Raw genomic sequence first — 25,154 nt, 5'->3', positions numbered from 1 at the left:
GGATAATTAGGGTGTGAGAGGAGAGGGCACACAGAGAGCGAGACAGGTACTCTGCTTGCCCTGTGCCGCAGACAGCAAGAGGAGGCCCACTTCACAGCGTGGCTACCTCAGCCTCACCTGCAGGGCACGCGTGGGATGGCGTTTAAACGTAAGCTCGCGTGCCGGCTCAGCCGTGTTGCGCTTTTGAGGTCGGCAGAAAGTACGTTACACAGTGAGACGTGCTCGTACCACAACGGACGGATCTAAGGCTGTACATGTATTTTCTTTACTCACCAGTGAAGAGCCATGTGTAGAAAAGAAAACTCACCCATCTGTTCCTTCCCACAGGTGTGGTCCTTCGGCGACATCAGCCTCTCCTCCGGTTCCTCTGGTCGCTACTCGGTGCAGACGGTAGCCAGCGACCAAGGAGTCATGTCCTCTCTGGTGCTCTCCGAGACTCTGGCGCCTGATTTTGAGCTGCGCTACAACTGTACTGCTTGGAACAACTTTGGCACTGGCACCGCCTTGGTCACACTCAAGGAACAAGGTAAAGGCACAACAAGGCCCAAACATGCTGTTATTGTTATCATTCTTATTATTGATATTAGGTGGTTTGCGCATCCAGCTCACAGTTCTGAGGTTGGAGATTCTAATGCGGGTTCTGGTCTTTGTGTGGAGTTTGCATGTTCTCACGGCGCTTGCATGGGTTTTCTCTTGACATTAAGGTTTCCTCCTGAATGACAAAAACAGCAATTTTACTCCAAACTGTCCATAGTTGAGATTTTTTTTTTGTTTCCCCTTGTCCCTGCGATCGACTGACAACCATCCCGCTTCTGACCCAAAGTCATGAGATTATTTTTATTTTATTATTTTTTTTCTCTAGTGAAAGAATCCTCAACCTTTAGTTCGACTCAAATCAGGTTGATACTGTTGCTCTCCAGTCCTGCTAGCTCTGGTAATTTTCCAAACATTTCCAATCAAAATGTGAAACTCTCCCACTGAAGCCCTTTGTAGACAACATAATGAAACTCAATCCTTGTGCAAAAGGAGCGCAGATTAGGTAAAAGCAGAGCCCATGCCTCTCCTTATCTTAATTATACTCTCCCAATCGATATGATTTAATCAGCAGATGCTTAGCTTTAATGAATATGTTTGCCCTATAACATGGATATTGATCGGGGACAAAAGTCAATTAGATGGAGTCGTGTGTTTGAGCTTGGACTGATATTCTCGATCACTGTCTCAGAGGCAAAGCTGCCGTTTCTGGCTGTATTCCACTGAAGTGATCTTAAAATTACACTGGGATGCTGGAGCCAGTGGAAGACTTTGTAGCAGTAGACACCTAGAATCAGGTCCTCTCCAGTAATTTACATCAGTGCAGCAGAGTGAGGTCTCCAGAGCACTAATATCTCCTGGAATCTCTAATTAGATGTCAAATTTTGTTACACTTAGTTCAGTGAGATTAGAGACAATAGCCAGGGTGTGTGATGGCGGAATCCTCGCACAAAGCCTACGATGGCGGTCATCCTGTAGGCACTGGCATCTCAGGGGTTTGCAAATCAAATGGAAGCATTTTGTTCTTTGTATCAAACGTTTCGGACCCTTTTGGTGCATTCAACTAGCTTTAGCCCTCTTGTCTTGAGAAACCATCCAAGCTCACTTCCTTTGCTCTCGTTACAGAAGCCACACCTATGTTGTTAATTGTTGGCGGATCAGTAGGCGGCGGCAGTGTCCTGCTCATTTGCGTCATCACGCTGGTCTCCATCTGCTGCAGGCACACAGGCAAAGGTGAGCTCAACGGTCAGTATGGGACGGACGGGTCACTCGCCAATTTTTCCAAATCAAACAAATCCCAAATAGAGTCTCAACATCGTGTTAAATATTCATGTTTACTTTTCATTTCCTGCAGGCAAGAGGTGTACCCGCCTCTCCAAGAGTGACATCAGAGTTCAAATTGTTCACAGCGATCACAATGCCACACGAGGCAATGACGATGAGGAGGATGTCAAAGAGCCGATGGTAAAACCCGCATAATCTGTTCTAGATACAATAATGTCATTCATAGCCGACATCACATCATGTAACAGAGGCGCGTCTTGTTCTTATCCAAGCGAGGTCTTGCTCACTCCATTAATTCATCAAAATATGCATGGTCTTCCCTCAGGCTCCAAATAGCAGCGAGTCTCCTGGGACGTCTCGCACAGAACACAGTGATCTCTTGGAAGAAGAGGAAGATGAGCGATCGGACATCAAGGTAACGTCTCACTTGAAAAAAGCCTGCCAAATAGCAGGAATCCATACTTTCAATTTCAGTATCTGAAGTACGTCAAGTACTCAAGGGACATTTATCGCTCTATGTATTGAAGGATCCCACCAATGGCTACTACAATGTGCACGGCCACGAAGATCGACACATACGCGGCGGCGGCTTCTCGGAGTACGTTCCCAACCCTCGGCCCGTATACACACCATCTCAGCTGCCCTCGCCGAGCCCCATGTACGGCCAACGGGGCACCCAGCCGCGGGTCTACGACTTCGCCCACCGGTACGCCACCAACACGGTCACCCAGTCTGCATATGAGCAGCAACAAGCCGGCCAGCAGCAGCAGCCATCTCAACCGGCCACCATTTATCCCACCGAGCCCGTCTACAGCGGCTCCGCTTACCTGCCGGCGACGTACGGCCGCGCCTTCACCAATTACGTCAAGCCGGCCTCTTACGAGAAAGTGGACGTGTACGACCAGTCCGACGAGGCCAGCAAGGTGTCCAGCTCATCCCGCTTCTCTTACGCCTCGTCACAAGTGTCCTCCCAACAGTCAGACTATGGCCGACCCTCGCAACGGATGCAGACGCACGTTTGACGAGGTGAGAGGCGTTGGAAATCAAAAGAACAGAAGCAACGAGTAGTTCACTACATCATCGCCACATACACGCGGGAGAACTAACACGAACAGAGACGTTCTTAACGTTGGACAAGTATTAAGAGGAATTCGCTACAAGCCGTCGGCGTGGCAAAGGGAGGGATCGTCGATGATGCGAAACACAGCTGCAGATTTCAGCTGATCGTGGTGTTCAAGTCAAACTACTAATTCAAGAGCGATATCTCACCAGTCTCTCACTGCATGATTGACCACACATGTGGAGATAGCAGCTCGCCGGACTATAAAAACAGATCAACCTGATGACTGGGGTACGGCTGCATTCAAGAGTTGACTCCGCGTCACTGCTAAATGTGAAGCGTCTGCAAGATGAAGCTCCCACAGCAGAAAACGGACATGAACAATTTACCTTCATCTGTCTTTTGCTGTTTTTGGTTGGCATGCGAAAGGAATACGAAGCACATTTGTGTGTCGGTTACCAACAACAGACTGAGCTAGCCACAGAAACAAACTAACCTGCGCAATGGTGGAATATTATGGCCTGACCTGGATCCCAGAAAACAACCGGAACACGAAATATGAAAACAAGTTGAATTTTAGCCTTGAAGAACTATACGGGAATTGTGTGTTTTAACGAGGCGGCAAATGTTAAGTCCATAAAAACCCAAAGATGGTGACCATTTTACAGGGTTGGGGTCCAAGTACTGCATTCCTTATACCCTGGTACTGTTTCCGACAGTGTTTTGTGATTGCGGAGCAGGGGGAAGTAGAGTAATACCAGAACAATCAAATGTTGTCGTTTGGTGGCAATCTTGAACTTGAACTAAACTTGAATGCCGCGTCGGGTGGGGCAAAACGCCAGGCAGTCGTCACACGGACGTTTTACATCTTAATCAACTGGTCTCAAAATGTTTACAAGAAACAGTGCTACCCTGGAAATATCTGTACAAAATGGCCTAAGCCCATGTTTTCTCTCTGTTGCATGCAAATGATGTGTCTAGTGAAAACCTTTAGAGTCCTGTCCATTTCATGTTTGAGACATGTTTGTTTCTGCACCTGGCTCAGTTGCGTTCTACCTTGTGGATGTTTCAGTATACGATGCCTGTACTGCCAATTGACGCTTGTTGCCAGGCAGCCTGACGAGAACAACTAAAACTTGATAGTGAGGAGGCAAAAATCATCGCTTGTCTTTATTTTTATATTTTGTATAAGCCTTAATGTACAGCGTGTAAGCTGCTCTATTGTAAAATATCTTTATATAATATGTATCTATCTTGGTTGGTTGATTTGGATCCACAGATTTTCTTGCTTACTTTACGAATCACTGAATGTTTTTTTGTTTTTGTTTGTTTGTTATTTTATCGCAACTTATTTCCATTTGCTTGTTCATTTATTTTAATCATGTATTATGAATTTTATTTGCTAAAAATAAGCTACCACTGCTTGTATCTTTGTACACATATTTATATTGAAATAAAAGCATTTCCCATGAAGTGCGGAAGTCTGAGCGGCTCCACTGCAGAGCGTCCCACGTCGCAACAATGATGAATACGTAAATTAGCAGCGCTGTCTCTGTTGATTTTTTTTTTCCTATCCCCTCGACGGTGCGCGGCTTTTAATGAAGACAGATGCGATCGTGCAACATGACAAAAGCGGCAGCCGTGACCCAGTCAAATGTGAATGAAAGAGCACATTGAATTAGGAATTAAGGAATACAAGCAAAATTGTTTCTCGGTGTTACTTTTTTTCCCATGTTGAACATGCATACAGAAAAAAAAAAGGGATTTAAAAACTGCCCATAATCAACATCACTGCCACAGTGTACAACGCTCACACAAAAAAAATATTTATCCAAATGGTTGGGGATTCTTTGGGGGAGAGAAAAAACATTTTAAATCCACAAGAGGCATCATTCTTTTATTTTTCTAAATTACTTCCCCCCCCTCACCCCCCCCATCAATAAATATTTAAAATTTTAGCTCCCTACAGTAAAACGTCCATCAAATGAAAGTCAGGTAGGTAGATTGTAAAAGAAGCCATGAGTAAAGCTTACGTAAAGACAAGATGTTCGAGTTGGGTCAAGGAAACACGATGGGGGACAAGAGAGGAAAAACGCGGAACTGTGGACCAACACAAAGCTCAGTCAGCCTCTGTGGGACGGATCCACAAATGGCACTATATGACGCAGTTGGGGATTTTCCAGAGCTATTATGGGATTTTAGATGGATTGGTGCCTGTTATATCGGAGCCAATTTGTAATGTTAAAGTACGCTATGAAAACACTTATCTAAATTTGGAAAAACCTGGACATCGTTCAAAACAAAACAGTCGCTGGACTGGCGGAAGATTTGTTTATTTAAAATGGTTCTTCAAATCATACAAACGTGTGAGTTCAGATATCTATCTAAAGTGTTGTGAAGGCTATAAACAACAATTACGGTTCAGATTTGGAAGATAAAACGGCAAATTATCTCCAAGAGATTAAAGCCGTTCAAAAAAAAAAACACTTTTTCCAATGCCCAACAGTGGGGAAATATTGGCAAAATGCAGATAATACTTATCTTTCATCTTTGGATTTGTATCAGTATAAAATGATGAGGCATTGAGGTTGATTACAATTCAAAATGTGAGTCAATGTGGTCGATGCGTGTGTTAAGAGTTGAAGTGGGAGGAGGAATAAAACCAAAATAAAGTGCTTGGAGTCATTCGTGTGGGGGTCTGGGTCCATATAATGTGTCCCTAGTCTGCTGCTGCTAAAAAAAAAAAAAAAAAAAAAAAAAAAAAAAAAATACAAATGGGAATGTTCCATCTCCACGTCCTTTAGCCCGATCTTCTTCCCGGCTCGTCCCCCCCCCCCACCTCTTCTTCACGTGATCAAATGCCCGTCGTCTTTCTGATCCATTCTCTCAGCTTGGTGACACGAGTGTAGACACCAGGCTTGTTGCGGCGAGCGCAGCCCTCCCCCCAGCTCACTATGCCGGCCTGGAACCACTTCCCGCTTTCCTCGAAACACACCAGGGGGCCGCCGGAGTCTCCCTAGTGAGCGGGGGTCATAAAAGACGGGTTACGATTTTGTCGCTGGCGGTGAGAGCGCTCAGAGGGGTGTGAGGAACAGCTATGTATTAGCTTCTTCTCACCTGACATGCATCAACTCCTCCGGTTAAGAATCCGCTGCAGAGCATCCGCGAGGTGACCTGGCCCTCGGTGACGACGTTGCACACGGAGTCGTTGATAATTTTCACTGATGCCTTCTGCAGGAGCTGCGACTTTTGACCTGAGAAAACAGGACAAAGGGGTCAGCGCTCCACAATGTTCGCCCCTCAAATCAAAGGTGTTAATGGACTGGATTAGTGTTAGCTAATGAAGGTTTAAGAGGCTTCCTAGAGGAGCGGCACCCGTCTTGATGTATGGATATGGGGAAAGGCTTAATGGCATAGAGCAGATTAGAAAAGGATGAGAGGGAAGAGAGGCAGAAGGGAAGCATGCCGTGATGTGAGAGAGAAAGAAGCAGGAAGGCCATTAAAGAAGAGAGACATGGGATGAAACGAGAAAGCAGAGAATGACGCAAGATGAAGGGCTGAGATGAATAGCTCATTGGGAGAGGCATGAGGGAGCAGCGCAATGTCTTTCTCTCAATTTTGGTGAGTGCTGGATATGCAAAGTGGGGAAACGCACACATACTGTACGCACGCATCCGGTACTACAGAGTGGGTCACCCGTAATTGAGGAATACTAGCTGAAATGAACAGAACGGGTATAATAATCACCCATATTAAAAATAGAGCAGGACTCAAGACGGAAGCAGAATAAGCCACGGATGCTGAATACCTCCTTCTCGGAGCGCGCCCCAACCCGTGACCGAGCAGGACATGCCTGCGGGGAAGACGTGGGAGGGAGCGGGCAGGCAGATGGGTTGGATGGTATCAGTCAAGTCCAGAGGCTCGCTGAGCTCCAGCAGGGCAATGTCGTAGTCAAAGGTCATCTGGTTGTAATCCGGGTGGCTGACGATCGTCTTCACGGAGCGGCGCTGGACGTCGTCTTGCTTGTACTGGTCCTGCAAGCCGCTGTACGTTTGCCAGTTGGATGTGACTTTATTGCTGCTTCGGCAAAGAGGAAGCAAAGGTTATGTAACTGTAACAAAGATGCAAAAAAAAAAAAAATGTGATACTTTGTGAAATAAAGAAATTCAAGAAAACATCACTCGTCTTCACAAGGTGCAATTTAATTTACATTCATTGTTTGGTGCACTGTCACCACTCCTTATGATGATGTATTGGAAAGGAAAAGCTATAAGTGATTTCTAGTTGTAGTCTTGTAGATAGTTTGGATTAAATGTTGTTCTATTCTGCAACTATCAATATTTAGTGGGAATCTGCAGAAACAATCAACTTCCTGCTCAATTAAGTTGAAGTGTCTCAATTGGTAAAGCATGGCTAGTGCGCCTCCTACAGGCCACTATGATGAGTGCAGCTATATTTTTACACAAAATGAGATGTAAATTTAGGCCCCCCAAGGTTTTTCTGAATTAACTGTATCATCAGGGGCTCTTTTTCAGACTTTGAAATTTGTATAATTTGTCCTCTGTTGTGCATAGTTCAAGTTTCTCCCCCCCCCCCCCCCCCCAGCCCCAGCCCCAGCCCAGCCCCAAGAATACCGGTAGTGCATAATGAGATCTGATAAAATGTCAAATACGCGATGAATAATAAAGCATGATAACAGTATGCACAAGAGAGCCCCTTTGTTTTTGCAAATTAAGTGCACAAGTAGTGACTCACGCTGGTTCGTGGGTGACAAAGCAGTGGGCAGCTGAAAGGAGCCACTTTTGGGAGATGATGGAGGCCCCGCAAACGTGCCCGTAGGTCAGGAAGTGCAGGCTGACCTGCCAGGGCCATTCTCCCAGCTCAGCATTTTGACCCCCTACGATCCGATTCAGTTTGTACGGCCGTGTGCCACATTCTAGGAACGTGAGGAGAAAGCAAGGAGAGGGCTGATGACGATGAGCGAATGATATGAAAAGAGAGAAGTTGTCTTAAAGCTATTCTGATTATTAGGCACGCTAATAAAAGAGAATGTCACATTATGTGATCAAAAATGTGGAGCTTACACGCCAGGCATACCCGAAGGCTAAATCTGAATAAAGAAATTACACAGATAAAAGCTGCTTTCAAAGAATTAAAAAATAAAGCAGTCAATGCCTGAGGCCAGCTAAACAACACTTTTTTCATAATCTCCTTTAAATGACAATGGGGAGATTAAAGCCACTTTCAGATGAATACTGAACATTGCAAAGGGAAAAGAAGATCACGATGACGACTTACTACAGTTGGCCTCGTCCGAGTTATCGGCACAGTCGTCGACGCGGTCGCATTCGGCGTTGACCTTGTTGACGCAGTCGCCGCTCTTACACTTGAAGCTGAAGGCGGAGCAGATGCCCGGGGCTGCGGTGGTGGCGTGGGGGACAAGCAGCAGCCCAGATCAAAACACATTCACGATTCAAATCGACCGCTAACTCCAACCAAAAATAACACCGTGCAATCGGCGAAACTTCAAAGTGAGCCTTGAGTGCACAACGCAGTGTGATTGAGGAGATTTCATTGATTCGGTGTATTGATTGGGCTCGCCGTCTAATATCCTGCCTTATTCACAGAAGTGAAAATAAGGAAAACTCAAGAGTGGCCTTTTGTGTACACGAAAAAGGGAAAGAAGAGAATGCACCTAGCAAGTCAAATACAATGAGGACTTTAAAGCAGCTGCTTTGTAAAGTCTAAACCACCACTACACTGCGGATGAAGCACTTAATGGCCTGCGTAACTTGCTTAGAAATCACTCTGCTGTGGATTTTCAAAACGCAAGAGGCGCTAGCGCTCACAGGTTTCACACGAGGCCTCGTCACTGCCGTCCTCGCAGTCCGTCTTGGTATCGCACACCACGTCCTGAGGCATGCACACGCCATCCCCGCAGCGCCACTCGTTTTCCTCGCAACCTGCAGTTCAATGACGAAGATGTTAAAAATAGCATGAAAAGGAGGGAGGGTGAGGGGGGGTGACACAAAGCACCCAAAGGGTTTGGTTGACTTACTGCAACTCTTCTCGTCGCTGCCATCCCCGCAGTCATTAACGCGATCGCAAACCCACAGTTTAGGTTTGCACAAACCGTTGCCGCAGTTAAACTGGTCCTTGTCACACTCTGGGGGAACACAGTCACATTTTAAGCGCGTGAGCAAGGAGCAAGGAGGGCAGAAACAGCTCAGAATATGGAACAAATTTGAGCTTTCCACATCAACAAAATAAGTAGAAGAAAGTTAATTTATGTTGGCGATTGGCAGAAGTCGGGAAACACATCTGTATACGCCTCAAAGTGTCCAAGAGACATCAACGAACAGTTCAAAACTAAACAAAGCGCTATTTCAGGTCTGGTGAAATTTGGAACATCACTCTCTCCTTATTTCCTCCAACACTGCATGCACCAATTCATGGGAAGAGGCTTCATTTTCTTCATTTTAAAAGACTTGTTGGACAATTCTATGGACCCCTTTTGGATTCTAGTTTTTGCTTAGGAACTTTCCTTTTGTTTCCTATCAGAGCGAGATGACCCGGAAATACTTGGAGGAAAGACCCTTTGACCAACCTTTGTGGAAACTCATAATCCTTTACGGCATCAATATTTAACGCAACAAGCCACTGACCAAGTTTACCGCCGTTTTACAGTAGACTTAAGTTAGCAGTACTTGCCGTCATGCGATGACGTCCCTTCAGATAAGTGACGTCTAATTCATTTTAAGCGGCGCTGTCTTTTCTCATGTTCAGAATGAAGCACCTTTTCACCTCGCCACTTTTTCCACAAACGTTAAGGAAGCTGTTACAGATGCAATGCTGGGGAATAACTCCATAAATTCACGTTTAGATATCCCAAGATTTGTATACATTTGAAGTAGTACTGTACCTGAACACGACGCAATCACAAAATTGGTGATTTTTAACTCGCTGGCCAACTCAGGCCTCCAAGGCAAGAAAAGGATCAGCTATTTCCTGTTGTCTGTCAACTAAAGATAACCTTTGAGAAAATTAATCAGGCAGGCGATTGTTTGGAGAGGAAACGTACCGCACTTCATCTCGTCGCTCATGTCACCGCAGTCGTTCCAGCCATCACACTTGAGTTCTGTGGCGATGCAAATGCCGGATGCGCAGGCAAACATGTCGGGGCAAGCTAGAAGCAGGAAACAAAATATATTAAAAAAAATTGAAAATGAAAGAGAATGGGAGTGACACAGTGTGTTTATAACTGTCATGTTGCAATCGCTCGTCCCTGTTGATCTGTGAAATTATAAATCCATTTGCGAAAACGGCATAAAGGGCGGAGGGCTTTCAAGCGGAGTGCTCCTGAGTGCCACGCACAAAGAAAACTGGACCCAACAAACAATCTCTCTGATGATTAGTCCTGCTGGAGTTTCACCCTTTGTCATTTCACAGCTCCATTTGACACTCAGTCAGCCACCTCGCTTCCACCCGAGGATGGAAGGCTTTTGTATTGTAGCGGGCTAACTCACGGTTTCCGGGATCGTAGGCACTGTATTCAGCACGGAAGCCTTTGTCGGTGTACGACTCGTCAGAGTGGAAGGTCACATCTAAGGTATTAGTGGTGCTGGTCAGAGCCAAAGAGGACAGTTCGCCACAATACCTGGTTAAAAAGACAATAATATTTTAAGACCACTTGTAGAAGGTAAATTAGTAACATTTCCAGCAGGGGCGCCGGTGCTTGTTTTTCATGGTGGTTGGTCTCTCACTTGATTATTTACACAATTTCATTCGCTATAGGACTGGAGTATTGCTCAACACGCCATCATTTTTCAATCAAGCAAGTCAGCCATACATGATTAGTATTGCCGGAGAGAGTTTTGCTGAGTACTGTGCTTCTTAAAGCATTTTTGAGACAACCCTTACTGTATTATATGCATAAGATTGTGCAGTGTACCTATTGTTGTGTCTAGAGAGTGTATATTTACTGTACATACATCAGATTAATCACAACGGAACTTATGCAAAAACAAAAAAAGACAATAATAAAACACGATACATATAAATAGTAGTGTGTTAAATCGTACTTATTGCCTGAAACCTCCACATAATCTTTGTGACACACGCGAGTGTCCACCCCAGGCTCTTTCATGCGGAACATGGTGAACTTCACACGCACCTTTTTCCCGGCGGGGACCTACAGCACAGGAGCGTTTGTTTCATTTCACGCTTATTTACTACACACATAAGGACATGCACTGTAGCTGTAAGACTTGTAAACTGATGCGCACGAGCTGCAGCTCAGCTTCTGCGGCGGCAACCTGACAGATGAAGACAGAGGAGATACTGAACAGCTTGGCTTCTATAATGCTGCCTCAGCGTTCCTCTTATGGCAGCCTGATGGAGGAGGAGGAAACGGCGGGGCGTTCCACATAAAAGGGGGGTGGGGGGGTCATTGTTGCAAACCTTAATGGTCCACTTGCAGTCCATAGCAGGAGGATAGAAACTAGGGTAGAGAGGGGAGGTGAAGACTCCTGAGCTTTCAGAGAGGACGCTGCCACAGGTCATCACTGAAAACAATGCATTTAATCTCACATCAGCAGGGACATTTAACGACTGTAGGTGGCACGATGATGTGCTGATTTACCTTTAGATTTTGGGATGGCTTTGTACAATGCCTGAAAGCCAGGCCGCTGGGTCTCACTGTCAGTTATCAGGCTGATGAGCATGATGTTACCGGACGACACCACCTCCAGAGGGTTGGAGGGAGGCCTGTGACCGCACTTCCTGGGGGGGGGGGGGCGTAATCAAAACAATATGCAATAACATGTATCCTTTGCCTCTTTTTTCTTTGTCTAAGAAATATATAGTGGTGCCTTGAAATACAAATTATTTATTTGCTTTGACTTGAGAGCGCACACTTCAGATACGAGCATTGTATGATGCCAATTAACTCATTTCCAGTCAATTCACAATAAGCAGCAGTTTGGAAAATAGTGAACAATTCATCAAAAAAAGAGGCTTCAAAGTGTTGAAGTTTACTGTCAAACTAAAACAAGGCTAACTTGATATTAATATAACGCGCTCACAGTTTGCATCAATAGTTGCAGTTTTAGTATTTGTACATAAACGGTGGAGCAACACATGTAGACAGATACTATAACAATACACACAATTCTTTATCCACTACAGAAAATGACTAATATTGCAGCATCTTACTGTGGCACTTACGGTAGTAATAGTAGTAGAAGGATTGATCTACTGTTCTTCCTTTGTGTCTGCATGACTGTATTACACTGCCTCCCAGTGGCCAAGACAGGCACACCAGTAGGAACAGCACGATGTAATTCCAGCATTAAATCATGATGCACAAACTGTTTAAATCTTTATATTCTATTTAATATATATATATTCTATTTTATATATAAGTATAATATTGTGGCGTGCAAGTATAATATTGTGGCGTGCTATTTTAACTTATTAAATAACACAAACAAACGGATGAATGAAATAAAGAGCATGTGCACACTTGTGCAAACAAAAAAAAAAAAGCAACTGAGTTGTACAGGTTATACATTAATAAGTTTTGAAATGATTTACCTTAGTCATTTCATAAAAACTTGGCATTTGAAGGGTTTTGTAAACTCGTGTCGTGCACCTTAATAGCGACATTTTGCAATTTTTGCACAAGCATTTTGTTCATTCTCTATAAGGGAAGACAAATTGAGGGCCTCGCGTCAAGCTTTGAGTCATTTCACTCTAAACATCAATGTCACAAACAAGATTGAAATGATTTAATTTGAAAATAAATCAATAAATAAGCAAGGCGAGATGGAGACAGATAAATAAGGCGAGATGAGATTGCTTTGGAGGAGATTCAAAGTCAAACAAGGGAGGTGTTATCAAAAGTTTCGATAAGTGTGTGTGCGTGTGTGTGTGTGTGTAAGCAACCGTACACACAAACCTCGGTCAAATAACATCTTTAAAGACTATTATGTTATGTCTCTCATAAAACTCCGTCACCTTGGCTTAAACTGATCGCAATAGTCTTGTGAAAATGTTACGCATTACATGTTAAGTGTGTTTGTTCTGCAGTGGATTCTGAATGCAAAATTGACGACAGATTCAGCTCGCGTTGCATTCGAGGGGCCTATATTTTTTAGAATCAACCCCCCCCCCACTCCCCACAAAGTGCAATTATACACAGCAGCGTGGCAGGATTAAGGTTGGCATCCTTCATAGATTTGAAAGCAAAAGGTCTTTTTGGGCCAACTCAATCTCACTGAGGTTGAGAAAGTTAACAATAAATGCAGCGCTGAAGGCTTTAGGACCAAGTTTGGTTTGTGTTGTTATTCACAAATCCAGTGAAAGGAATGAAGTGGAAGGCATTTTCCACCCACATCAAAACACCTTTCATCCCTAAATCCCTGTGCAACATTTCAGTCAAATAAAGTGATTCCTCGTGGTTGTCCCTTAGGAATGCGGTACGACTACATTTCCTCTCTGTCTGATCTTCAAGGATAAATAAATTAGACGAACATTGGTTAAGTCCTATTAAAGGGATCCTGCTCCGAGAGGTTTAAGTCCAGACCAGAGTGTGATTTATGTCAAAGTGATGTACCAATGCTGTTTTAGAGTAAAATGAGTCTGTTTCATGTTATTTCTCTGCAAGGGAGACAGCAAAGCACAGAATGCACATAATGTCAAACCTTGATCTGTCAAACATTCATTTAGTTTAGTTATTTAGTTTCCTTTGGCCTTGCATCACCTCTTATGCATCTTATTAGTGGACTGAAAGCGCCGTCACTTACTCTGTGATCGTCTGAGAATCGTCAGGACTCAAAGAATCATAAATGGAGACAAAGTCATCGGAGCAGTCGTCCTCCACATGGAAGAAGGGAAACGTGACAGAGATGACGTTTGAGGCCGACGCTCTGATTTGCCACTGACAGCGAGACTTCGAGGGGTAGCCGCCGGGGTACCCCGGAGATGAAAACTGAGACTCTGTTTCTTCAGCATCCAGACGGAAGAAACATTCATCTGGGAATTAAACATTGATTGCATGACATTCAAACTTGAGCCCGATTACACCTGCACAATAAGAATACAAGCATAAAACGATTTTGCCTTTACGAAGACAACAGGTCTCAGAGAGAGCAGACCACCAAAAGTCATTTAGCAATTGACTACAATCTAGCACCTTTATAGCTAAAAGGAGGTCAGGTTTTATTCGCAATGTAATAAAATCCTGTAAGTTGTAAGCACAACAAGCTACAACCTGATGGGTTTGGCAGAGAGGTGCATCTAAATATATTTTCTTTCATATTAAATTGATATTAAGTGCGCAAACAGTATCTAGTCTGGAAGTGAATAAAGTTCTAGGCGAAAGGGATTTTGGGGGGGACATCGGTGTCAGAAACATCAGTAATGTTAGGGAAATCCTTATCCACACAAATCCTGAAAGAAGTCAGAAAATTGTATCACTTAACAGATAAAACAGATTAAAAAGGTTGGACAAATAGACAAAAAATTGGATTGAAATTCGCTGTTAATAATAAACAGAAATATGTAAACAGAAATATAGAACATCTGCAGAATCAGTTTGACATTGTTTTCCGTATAACAAAAAAGGAGCCCGGGAGATTACAGTCACCGAGTAAATTGCACGAAACATTGGCCAGACATTTTTTGTGTTTCAGTTGCAAAATCAGTAATTTACCGAAATGTCGGAAACTTTTCCGAGCCAGAAATCTTTTACAGAGGACTGCTTGCCTCACCTGTCAAACTCTACACGAGAAGAGACAAAGAGAGCGCTAAAGGGAGTGCAGCGTGGACAACAGAGCTGAGCCATGCTGTTTGAGTGCCTAAAGGTTTTTGGGTTAAATTGTTTTTATTTTTTTTTAAAAAGACAAAAAGCAATGCTTGATATGAATAATTTCATTCTCAATTGTGTTTTCCTTTAACCACAAGGGGAAACGAAGCGAAGGATTAAAATCAGAATTTTGATTCTTGTGAAAAAAAATTCGGAGATTTTATTTTCAGGGCATATTGCCCAAGCACAAGCGCTTGCAAGATTATGCAGATGTACCTAAAAAGTAAGTATGAAGAAATGCAACTTTGAGATTTCTTTCAAAAGGAAATGCTGACAAATAGTCAAAGAATGATGATTCTATGTTTAATTGTGCTTAAACTGATTCATAGAGAGGGCAATTAATGGAATGAGCGCAAAAAAGTTCAATCGTGCATAAATTATAAATCAAAGCATGGTCCATGGTGACTGACTGGCCGGAGTCTGACTGTTGTTCGAAAATAACTTATCCAGTTTGACACAGAAATTAGGGTCATGAGTGTTTGAAATTGCACAGATTGTACTCACTGGCTCGCGGGTTCCTGGCCATGCGGGAGTCAGTGACTGGAGGCAGACGGAAGAGAAGGGAGAGTGTTAGAACTAAGAAGAAAGGCTGGAGTATGCCACTGAGGCTGGGAGGCAACTAGATTCTGATGTCGAGGCCTAAAATATTTAGGTTTGCACATTTTCTGTTCTATTTCCCTGCCTTTAGGGGGGACCGGCGCTGCTGCGTATATCGCTCTTTCTGATCCATCTCACCTTGCCTTAAAGCGGCAAGCCATACATCTCTGCTTAAGGATCAACGGCAGCAACATCGAATCACACCCACAGGAATCATTTTTAAGAGAACCAAACCCCTCTGAGTCACAAGGTCAGCTCTTGGCTAGTGGCCAGGTTGCGGACAAATGCAATGGGAACACCGGGAAGACGGAATGAAGAATAATGGGCCTCTCCAAACAGGGCTGAGCTAATCTCATTAGAGGACCCAAACTGTATGAATGCACAATCTCAGGTGCAGTACAAGCAGGGAGGTCTGCTAGATGCCTTATCATCTTATCAGCAGAAGTCGAAGTGAGCGCTTTCTAATGCAAAGCATACCGCACAGAATAGCAAGGCTAATATGAGATGACAGCAAGCTTATTCAGCTCTGCATTCTCAGTCTTATAGATCTGCTGAGTGCTGGGCTCAAATACAGCGGGCGTGCACGCGGGCTGACACTGCTGTCACAGAGCAGCGCGTCTGCCGAACCGGAAGTTTTCATTTGTGTGTGGCTGGTCTACTTTTTTGGTTTCAATACGCACGGCCCAAGTAAAAAGTACAGGGCCAAATAAAGTCCACCACTTTAATAAGCAAACAGGGAAGATCATTTCATTTGATCATTTGGTGATTAATACGCGTCAGTTATTTAACCTTGATGCAGAAAGTATAGCTTTTAACATGATGGATATCCAAATCAAAAGGCATATTAGATGCTGGTGGAAAATATCGTTGTGTCTTTGAAAAGCATAATGTCAATCAGTGAAAATGTCAATTATTGAAAAGCATACCGTCAATCAGAAAGCAAGTCGTGCTTACGTGTGGCCGTGATTTCACTGATCTTGACCTGACCGACGCTCCTGGTCCTTTGCTGCTCCGTTATTCCATTCTCCAAGGTCTCTGACACAAGCTCCTCAGAGATTTCAGGCACGACCTCGAGGTCCTCCACTGGGACATCAAACTGGGACCAATAGTAAGCGATCACACCCTCACTGGAGAAAGCAGAGAGAACATGCAGTCATTCAGTATCAACTTTAAAGATTTGGGAGGAAGCGCTTGATTAGTCGGGGAATTGAATCGCCAATACAGAGACAAAACCGAGAAATAAAATCGAGCGAGCGTGAGTTCATGCTGGCGCTGTCAACAAGCAGTGACTGCGCTGTAAACGTCCACTGTTTTGCAAATACTAGCAAAAAAGGACTAAAACAGAAGTTTCACAGAACTAATATTACTTTTATAGTACTAGCTGGTGTGCAGACAACATGGGGGGGGAAAAAAAAAAAAAAAAAAAAAAACTTTACTTTGGTATGCTTGTTTGTTAGGACTCATATTCCACCGGGGTCAGCAATCAAAGCCATCTTTGAAAAGAAAAGAATTAACATAAATACAATAGCAGCCTAGAGGCTGTCATAAACTCGGGAGTGACAGCGAGGAAGAGAACGGAGGAGGCGCACATCCTGAATATGAGGCTACGCGTCAATCATTAAATGATGATACATATAGGAATCACACAAAGTTGCATAAAGCATGCATGTGATTGTCTGATCTGCTGCCAATACATTCCAGTAAATAAGTACAGTACAAGAAAACATGTTATCAGCTTGATTAAATATGTTCAATTGTTTTATAGTCCTTTTAATAATGACAAGACATTGCAATTCCCTCAGAAATAGCACAGGAATGCTGAGAGATTAGGTTGGTTCACATGCATCCAAACATTTTCTGCAGCGTTAATTCCGTGCAGGATTGCGGGGAACTGGAGTCTATCCCAGCTGACTTCGGGCAAAAGGTGGACGACAGCCTGGGCTGATCAAACAAACTTATCAAAAACCTTAAGGCCTTCATTTTGTTGCTTGAATTTGATAAGGGTGATAAAAATGGGTGCAAAATATTTTTAGCACTAATGTTTACTTAACATTTACACAGTAACACTAAATACCATCACCATTTCCATGATCCCCAAACACAAAAAGTACCTGAACGCTGTGACAACAGACTTTGTGTAGTATGTAGCAAGTAATGGATTCTTCTTCAAGTTTTCCTCCAACTGTGAAGAGAATTTTTTTTTAGGAACAGATCATGTAGAGAGCTTGTGTCTACCTCCCTGACATCAATTCCATTTGAATCGAAGAAGTACAGTACATTAAAATACTTGGAAAACGCACAATGGTGGAACGCTCAATTAAGCCATCTTGCCTGATCTCTTGTCAATCTCTAGAACATGAAACGCATGTAACCACTACTGTGTAAAGATAAACTTAAGGCCAGTACACTGTAATAAAGAAATAACTGTAAAATAATAAACATAGTATGTATACACATATAAATGACAGCAATACAACAGTTTTAAAGAGGTACAGGCTGGGCCATGTGATGTGTGTAGTTGTGGAACAACTCATGCAACCTGCTGAGCCACATGCGTGTACACAAAGTAGAGAATACAGGATTTGTGGGGATTTATTTCTGCTCTTGGGGTCCCCCTACAGGTGTTACAGGTTGTACAGGTGTTGGTATAAACCACTGCAAAACATAGTACGTGGCAGCAGTAGACATTAGGCCAACAAATGTACTGGTTGTATATGAACAAAAAATTGTCGCAACCAAATCACTACAACAAAATTATTGTTTAATTAATTGTGTGTGTGATAATTTTAATGTGAAGCAAAGCTTGTCCAAGCACTGCACAGAACATTTAACAGTAAATTTAGTCGTAGTTGTGTTTATTCTACTAGCTTTCAATCGGCCATTTCAATCAAATCAAATTTACAAAGAAAATGTTAATTTTCAGGAAAAAAAGGCAAAAAAACAAGAAATGATGAAACTAACCAAACTCAGTTGGTTAATGGCATTACCGTTAAATGCATACGTAATAGGTCGTACCGTAATGTTAATTAATGAATTTATGACTTCATGAACGTGTTAGCATAGGTTTGTAAGACTATGACGCTTGTGTACAATTTCGGGTAACGTCGTCACCGTAGGAACAGAACTCCATCGGAAATCGAGGACCAATGGCAAATTGGCAATATTTCTAAGAATAGTTCCTTCAACAACAGACCAAATATTATATGTAAGGTGTAAAAACGTGCGCGCCATCTTTCGGCATCAAACTCACAACTCCCTCCAGTTTTTCTGCCAGTGCTTCAAATTCGGGGCTGCTGGTGTCCTCCAGCTTCTCTTTGTATGGGATGTCGGGTATCTTCATGTGGCCGCTGAACACCAGCACGGCAGGTTTCTGCTGCTTACTGAGCGTGGCTTCTTCGGCATCCTTAACTTGAAGGCGACAAGGCAAAGGAGAGTTTTTGAACTGCGCATCATTTCGGGTTCGTTGCCTTAGATGACAGAAGGCTTTTTAAACCGAAACACTATTTTTAAAAAGACGTGCAGATTGATCTCGAGTTGAGAGGACAAATAAACTGCCTCCTCTGTCGAGGGGCTGCTAATCAAGACTTCAGAGGGCTGTTTGTCAGAACTCATGACAGGGAAAATCTTGTCACTGACTGACTTTTTTTTCTTCTTCTTAGCATTATTCAAAAGGAGAAAGTCAGTGCTGTCACTTGAGCTAAAGCTAATGGGAAATAAAAAAAAAAAACAACAACATCCAAACAAGGCACTATTGCAGTCTCCTGTCAAAGAGCCTTCACAGCAAGTATAAACACTTATTCTGATGCTAACGTTGTCTTTGCGCGAGCTGACATCGGCGGAATAAACACTTCAAACATCTTATTAAATCCTACAAAGGATAACTTTGATTTATGCAAAAAAAAACGAAGGTCCTCATGATGTTCATAATAGCATAGCAGGGTTACTTCAAGTCTCTTTAAGAGGGAATATAATGAAGGAAGCTTCTCAACAGCACTCACAGACAAAAAGCCAAATTAGGAAAGCAGCTACAGCAGCGAGGACGAGGACCGCCAGTAGAACGCCGATCACGGCGCCGAGCTTCCGCTTGGATGAGGCTTTCTCCTTGCTGGTTAAGAAGTCGATCCGCTCATGGCGGTCACTGTGGCCCTGAGGGAGAGGGAAATTAAATGTGAGCATTTTGCATAAAACTAATCACCGAATATAATTAAACCGTTCAGATAAAAGGTGGATTCCTGCAGGTAACTTGTTTGTCTTGTGATTGGCTCCCGCAGGGAATGAAAAATAATAATCACGCACTGTTTTTACACCAACTTCTATTTGAAAATTCTCCCAATGGAAAGAAATTACAATTACAAATTAGTGGTTCGAATGTACTAACTGAGCTGAGTGTTAATATGAACGACTCGTACGCCTCAACAACAGTCAAATTTAAGCTTTCACATAAATCTGTGAAACATTTGACAAATATCTGAATTCTGAAAATGATCGCTTACCTTCTACCTCATAAAAGAAATTATATTAGAGTGCAAATAAAAAAAAAAAAAAAGGTTCAGCACTAGCGACAAAAAAAGAATGTACTTTTTTTAGGGTGGCCTTAACAATCCATTAATGGATCAATTGTTTATATTTCAGAAGATTATGTGGAAGTGATTGCTGCCATGAATAAGCGAGGCCTCCACGATGACACTCCTCGGGGCAGTATTTTTTTTGCCGGATACAACACTGAAAATTCAGAATGGAATTCTCCCAGCCCTTTACAAATAATGTTTGAAAAATAACAAATAATTACAATTAACTGATGGTTAATTTAGCTTGTTCATGGAATTTCTCAAGTCAACACAGCTGAGGTTTGGAGGAAAAATGTGCCTTTAAATTTGCATAAATTCCAACCGAGGTCATACATGATGTCATTTCTAGGTGAGAGAAGATTTAAATAAATAAACATACAGTACATCTGAAGTTAGGTGCATTGAGTCATAGTTATTGTGGTGTTTCTCCCCCCCCCCCCCCCCCCCCCAAGCAGGATTTTAGGTTTTCCTTGCCCGATTGGGGACTTTAGATTAGGGGAAGCCCTTTGGGCCTCTTTTTGATGGCGGCAGAGTTAAAGGTTTTCTGATGGTGACAATTTGACCATGGAACACAATTGGGAAAAATACCAATCAATCAGCCGCACAATGAACTGTGTTCTACTTGTACTTTGTAATGCATTCTTTCGAGAACTATCTGCATTTCTATGTTAACTACCGGCTGCCGCTCTCGAAACCAGTTTGGGCGAAATGATTTCTTAAAAAAAAAAAAAAAAAAAAAAAGGGGTTAACCTCGGTCAATTTCGCTCAGAGCAACGCTGTACACTGTATGTGTGGCTTAAAAATGCTAATGTGCTACGTAAAGTTGCAAAAGCAGCATGCAGTAACAAGCAACATACCTAAATTTGAAAGACCGGTCAAACCTGTTTAGGATTTAGCGGCGGGCATGATTTCAGACACTGCATGATAAATGGTGCGCGTGTGTCGACACGAGATGTATGCCCAATATGGCGCTCACTCAAGTGGGCGGTGTAATCCACACACAATGAATTCAGTGCCTGAAGCAGATGAGCGAAGAAGCCCGAGTACCATTAGGGATGGAGAAGCGCATTGATATTAAATCAATTTGTCAGACGGGCTGCCCCTTACGACAGGGGCTCAATTACATGAGTCCGGATGATAACTCACTGCAATTAAGGCCTATTTTTACTCAGCGATGGCTTCCGCACGCGCTGTCTAAGTGGAATCTCAAACGGCAATCACGGGCCAGAACGAGAGAACTCTTTAGAGATGGGGTCAGCGAGTGCTCCAGGGTCTCTCCCTCCCCTTCATCAATTCATCACGCCTTAATATAACCATTAAGCAAACTCCATCACGGCCCATTCTTCACTCTGTGAATGAATTATTATCATCTCTTTAACAATGTGAAGCATTTTGCTTTTGCTGAACCCTGCAGAATCCTTCCGTTTTCTTGAGGGAGTAACCCACATGTTCCTTTGCACAGCAACACTCTAGTCTAGGGCTGGAACTAAACATCTGCCCTTACAAAAAAAAAAAAAATTAAAAAAAAAAAAAATACATTCAAGAGCGTGCAGACATCCACCAGCTCTGAACGGCTGCGTTCTGTAGGTGGCACTAGCTTCCATGCATCCATCTTGTGTACTGCTTATCATCATTGGGGTCACAGGTGAGCTGGAGCCTATCCCAGCTGACTCGGGGCAAGAGATGAGAAGCGGGATCCACCCTGAACTGTGCATGCCAGCCAGTCGCAGCCCACATAGGCCGAAACATTTTACATACAGTATGTCCAACTATGGTCAGTTTCATATATCTTCACAAATCAATCCAAATGCTCAGTTCCCATGTGACCAAATTATTATCCAATCTAAATTGTTAAAAAAATAGCATGAAGGTTTATGTCCTAAATGTATATTTTGTGATGGCGGATTCGGCTTGTTTTTTTTAACATATTTGGCCAATAAATATGATTCTGATGATTGCGATTTGGATCTGAAAAAAGCCTTTTATGACAGTTATGTTTGTAAACTGCATTAGTGACACACATTCCCCAACCAGGAGCTTTATTTTATGTTTCAGAACTTATGAAGGCGTCTCTGCCTTTCATCAGTAAATCAGTAAATACGAAAACTCACCTATTATCAGGTAGACCACATTTTATCACATTAAGCCTGAAAGACAATATATCTGTGTTGTTTTTTCGTGTGTAATGTTATTTAGGGCAGTATAAATTCTCATTGACTATTTAACAAATGGCGTCCCAACCACTAATATTGGGAAAACGTGCAAAACGGAGGATCGAAGCCTTGTGATTTGATTACGTATCGTGACATGAGTGATGATTGTAATTAAATAGAATAACGAAGAACGTTCCCTCCCAATATCATTATTCTCGATGTACACAATATGTCAGCGTTTATAAGTGAGCCACACAGTTTGCGTATAACAGTTACAAACCATAACGCAAACACTTAAGTGCAAGCATCTACCTACGAAATGCCTTGATCCATTTAAGTGGCTCAAACTCAAAATATCTGGATCGAACTATTATGGTGGCCCGATCGGGCCCCCGTGAATGTCAGAACCTGAAATATATACGAGGTACACCTGTTGTATGTTCCAGTAAGCGCTAATACGACCATGTAACCATTAATAAGCCTGTGGAGAGACCTTTGACACCTTTGGCCACTTGTCATCACTGGTGGTTAAGTATTCATACACACTAAAGAAGAACAAATAATATCCTAGTACAATCTTTGAACATGGCTGCATGCATTATGGTGAATCTTTAAGCTGTCCTCGAATTGGCTCCAGCAACATGTCTGCATGTGTGTAAAATAAGCAAGAGAAACTTCATTGCTCATGAGCAATGTTAGAAGAAGTTTAGGAGCTCGCAAACAGTTGTAGGATGGCTTAATTGATAGGATGGCTTCATTGATGAACTGTAAAACAAAAATAAGAATAATAGTCATCAAAAAATGAGCAGCGCGAGTGTGACTCATTGGGACACACGCAATGAAGCATGAAACAACCAAGTCAAGTGAAACTGTTTTTTTTTTTTTTTTTTTGTTTTCCTGCTTTCAGATCAGTCATTTGAGAGATTTGTTTGTTGGGTATTTAGCGTTCATTCACGAAACGTTCGGGTTCAACTACTCATTGAGCAGGCCCAGTGCATTCAAATTACTACAACAAAACAAGCCCGTTTTTGGAGCACACTGAGTTGAGGCCGTGTGCCTTTTAAGAAGAGAACGATCTGCTTCGAGTGTAGTTTGTAACCACTCACGTCGTATCTGGCGGCATACATCCCCAACGACGACACGAACCCACTTGATCCTCTGGCTTTTAATTTGAGTTACGAAGTACAAGTAAAATCAACGCGTGTCGTGTTGAAAAGCAGCAAAACGAATAATGTTAGTCACAGTTGAATGAAATTCGGCACCAACTTCCTGTGTCGACGCAAGCTGGAAACGCTTTAAAAAAAAAAAAAAAAAAAGGCGCTCTTCCTTCCACACCTATTTCACAGGTCACGCCCACAAATACCTGCAGCCACTCACTGCCGTAGACGTATGCATGTAGATATTGAGCTCGGTGAGCGTTGGTGTATGAGTGAGCGCGTCTGCCATGTTGGATGTGGCATGTTTGCCCTGTAAACTAATGCAAGGAAATGGACTGGCTTTGCACTTTTCTACAATGCGCACAAAGATAATGGCTCTCATTCACCCATTCTCACACACATATACACTCAAATTAAAAAATCTGATTATGAAATTGAATTGATTGCACTGGATAGTTTGACAGTTACAACTAAAAGGCTAAACAAACTTTGTGGTTAAGTGCCAGCTATTTGAGACTAAAATGTTCTTCAGAGAAGACCACTAAACACACTGAACAAAGGCTAAGACTGTGGCACATCGCTGTACAGTATTTACAGGGGATATAAAAAGTCTACACACCCCTATTGAAATGCTTTTTTTTTCTTTTTTGGCGGGGCGGGAGGTGATATATATAAAAAAAAAATGAGACCAAGACAAATCAGTTGATTTTTTCTTCTTCTTTTTTTTACACCATTAATGTATCCTATAAAATGTACAACTCAAGTGGGGGAGGGGGGAGGGAGGGGGGGAATCCTTTCCAAATGAGAAGTGTAAAAAAATCTAAATAATGGGTCGATTGGGTTGCACAATTTGCACACCCATTTATTATAACTGTAATTTTGGCTGTGTTTGGAATAAACTAATAACATTCAAACTCACGTTAAGGGCAGTCAGCACACACCTGTCACCATTTAAAGGGCCTATGAATAACCCCAAATAAAGCTCCTACACTTTTCCTTACATTAGTTTTTCTTTTCTAGCAGAAGCCTGAAGGTTTTGTGCTAACACTGACTGGTATTGGAAACTGCTCATTTCTCTCTGCATCTTGACTAAGTGGCTCCCAACTGTAGTTGTGCTGGTGATGATCAGTTAAGTGCTTGCACCAAAGATACCATTTAGAGTTTGGGTCAAAAAGTTCAACCTAAGTTTTATCAGACCACGACACATTTTCCCGCATGCGTTTGGGAGATTTCAAGTTAAGTTTTGACAAATGTAGTAATTTTTTTTTGGGGGGGGGGGGGGGGGGGGGGGGGTTTAAGATAAGGGCGATCCCATGTACTAAACAGCCAGTCGTGGCCAAAAATTCTTGCAGCAGTGTTGCTGTTGGCCTCTTGACCAGTTTTGTTCTTGTCTTTTCATCACCTTTGGAGGGACAGCCTTTTCCCACTACAATAGGTTACTTAAAATGTAGATATAATTTTTTCATTTATTTTGTATGCAATAATCTCATTAAAAAACTCGCTTTTATTGTACAAGTAAACAATGTATTATTAATTATTATTATTATTATTATTATTATTATTGCCAGCGCGGTGATCGACTGGTTAGCACATCTGCCTCACAGTTCTGAGGACCGGGGTTCAAATCCCGGCCCCGCCTGTGTGGCGTTTGCATGTTCTCCCTGTGCCTGCGAGGGTTTTCTCCGGGCAGTCCGGTTTCCTCCCACATCCCAAAAATGTGCATGGTAGGTTAATTGAAGACTCTCAATTGCTTTGTTTATCTGTGCCCTGCAATTGGCTGGCGACCAGTTCAGGGTGTACCCCGCCTCTCGCCCGAAGATAGCTGGGATAGGCTCCAGCACGCCCACGACTTGTGTAAGGATAAGCAGTACGGCAAATGGATTGATTATTATTATTATTAAAATGAAAAATGTTACATATACTGCACTGTAGATT

At 42.7% G+C, this 25,154-nt stretch overlaps 2 protein-coding genes across 4 annotated transcripts in view; one reads left to right on the top strand and one right to left on the bottom strand.

Annotated features, from left to right (window-relative positions):
• The window catches only part of kirrel3l (kirre like nephrin family adhesion molecule 3, like), a 38,335-nt gene extending 33,970 nt beyond the window's left edge, over nucleotides 1–4,365 (top strand). For 2 of the 3 annotated variants that reach the window (XM_061775976.1, XM_061775978.1), the window contains exons 11-15: nucleotides 328–526; nucleotides 1,660–1,779; nucleotides 1,889–1,998; nucleotides 2,144–2,233; nucleotides 2,346–4,365. In XM_061775976.1, the coding sequence (XP_061631960.1) occupies nucleotides 328–526; nucleotides 1,660–1,779; nucleotides 1,889–1,998; nucleotides 2,144–2,233; nucleotides 2,346–2,840 (1,014 nt within the window). In that variant the 3' untranslated portion in view covers nucleotides 2,841–4,365. The remainder of the gene's footprint in view (nucleotides 1–327; nucleotides 527–1,659; nucleotides 1,780–1,888; nucleotides 1,999–2,143; nucleotides 2,234–2,345) is intronic. The other variant, XM_061775977.1, reaches the window with a different exon arrangement.
• An 830-nt stretch (nucleotides 4,366–5,195) lies between these two features.
• Nucleotides 5,196–23,361, bottom strand: st14 (ST14 transmembrane serine protease matriptase). The gene is made up of 19 exons (XM_061775975.1): nucleotides 23,169–23,361; nucleotides 19,340–19,487; nucleotides 18,592–18,749; nucleotides 17,453–17,523; nucleotides 16,296–16,468; nucleotides 15,249–15,284; nucleotides 13,684–13,912; nucleotides 11,520–11,659; nucleotides 11,339–11,442; nucleotides 10,960–11,069; nucleotides 10,405–10,535; nucleotides 9,960–10,064; nucleotides 8,937–9,044; nucleotides 8,728–8,841; nucleotides 8,177–8,296; nucleotides 7,634–7,814; nucleotides 6,687–6,955; nucleotides 5,996–6,132; nucleotides 5,196–5,894 (listed from the first exon to the last, which is right to left on the bottom strand). The coding sequence occupies exons 1-19, from the start codon at nucleotides 23,187–23,189 to the stop codon at nucleotides 5,733–5,735; spliced, it is 2,517 nt and encodes an 838-aa protein (XP_061631959.1). The 5' UTR covers nucleotides 23,190–23,361; the 3' UTR covers nucleotides 5,196–5,732.
• Nucleotides 23,362–25,154: the final 1,793 nt, after the last annotated feature.

This window comes from Phyllopteryx taeniolatus, chromosome 6 (genome assembly GCF_024500385.1).
Source record: "Phyllopteryx taeniolatus isolate TA_2022b chromosome 6, UOR_Ptae_1.2, whole genome shotgun sequence".
NCBI classification, from domain to species: domain Eukaryota; kingdom Metazoa; phylum Chordata; class Actinopteri; order Syngnathiformes; family Syngnathidae; genus Phyllopteryx; species Phyllopteryx taeniolatus.
Note: the sequence above shows the minus strand (reverse complement) of the source record. Positions and strands in the feature narration are given on the sequence as shown.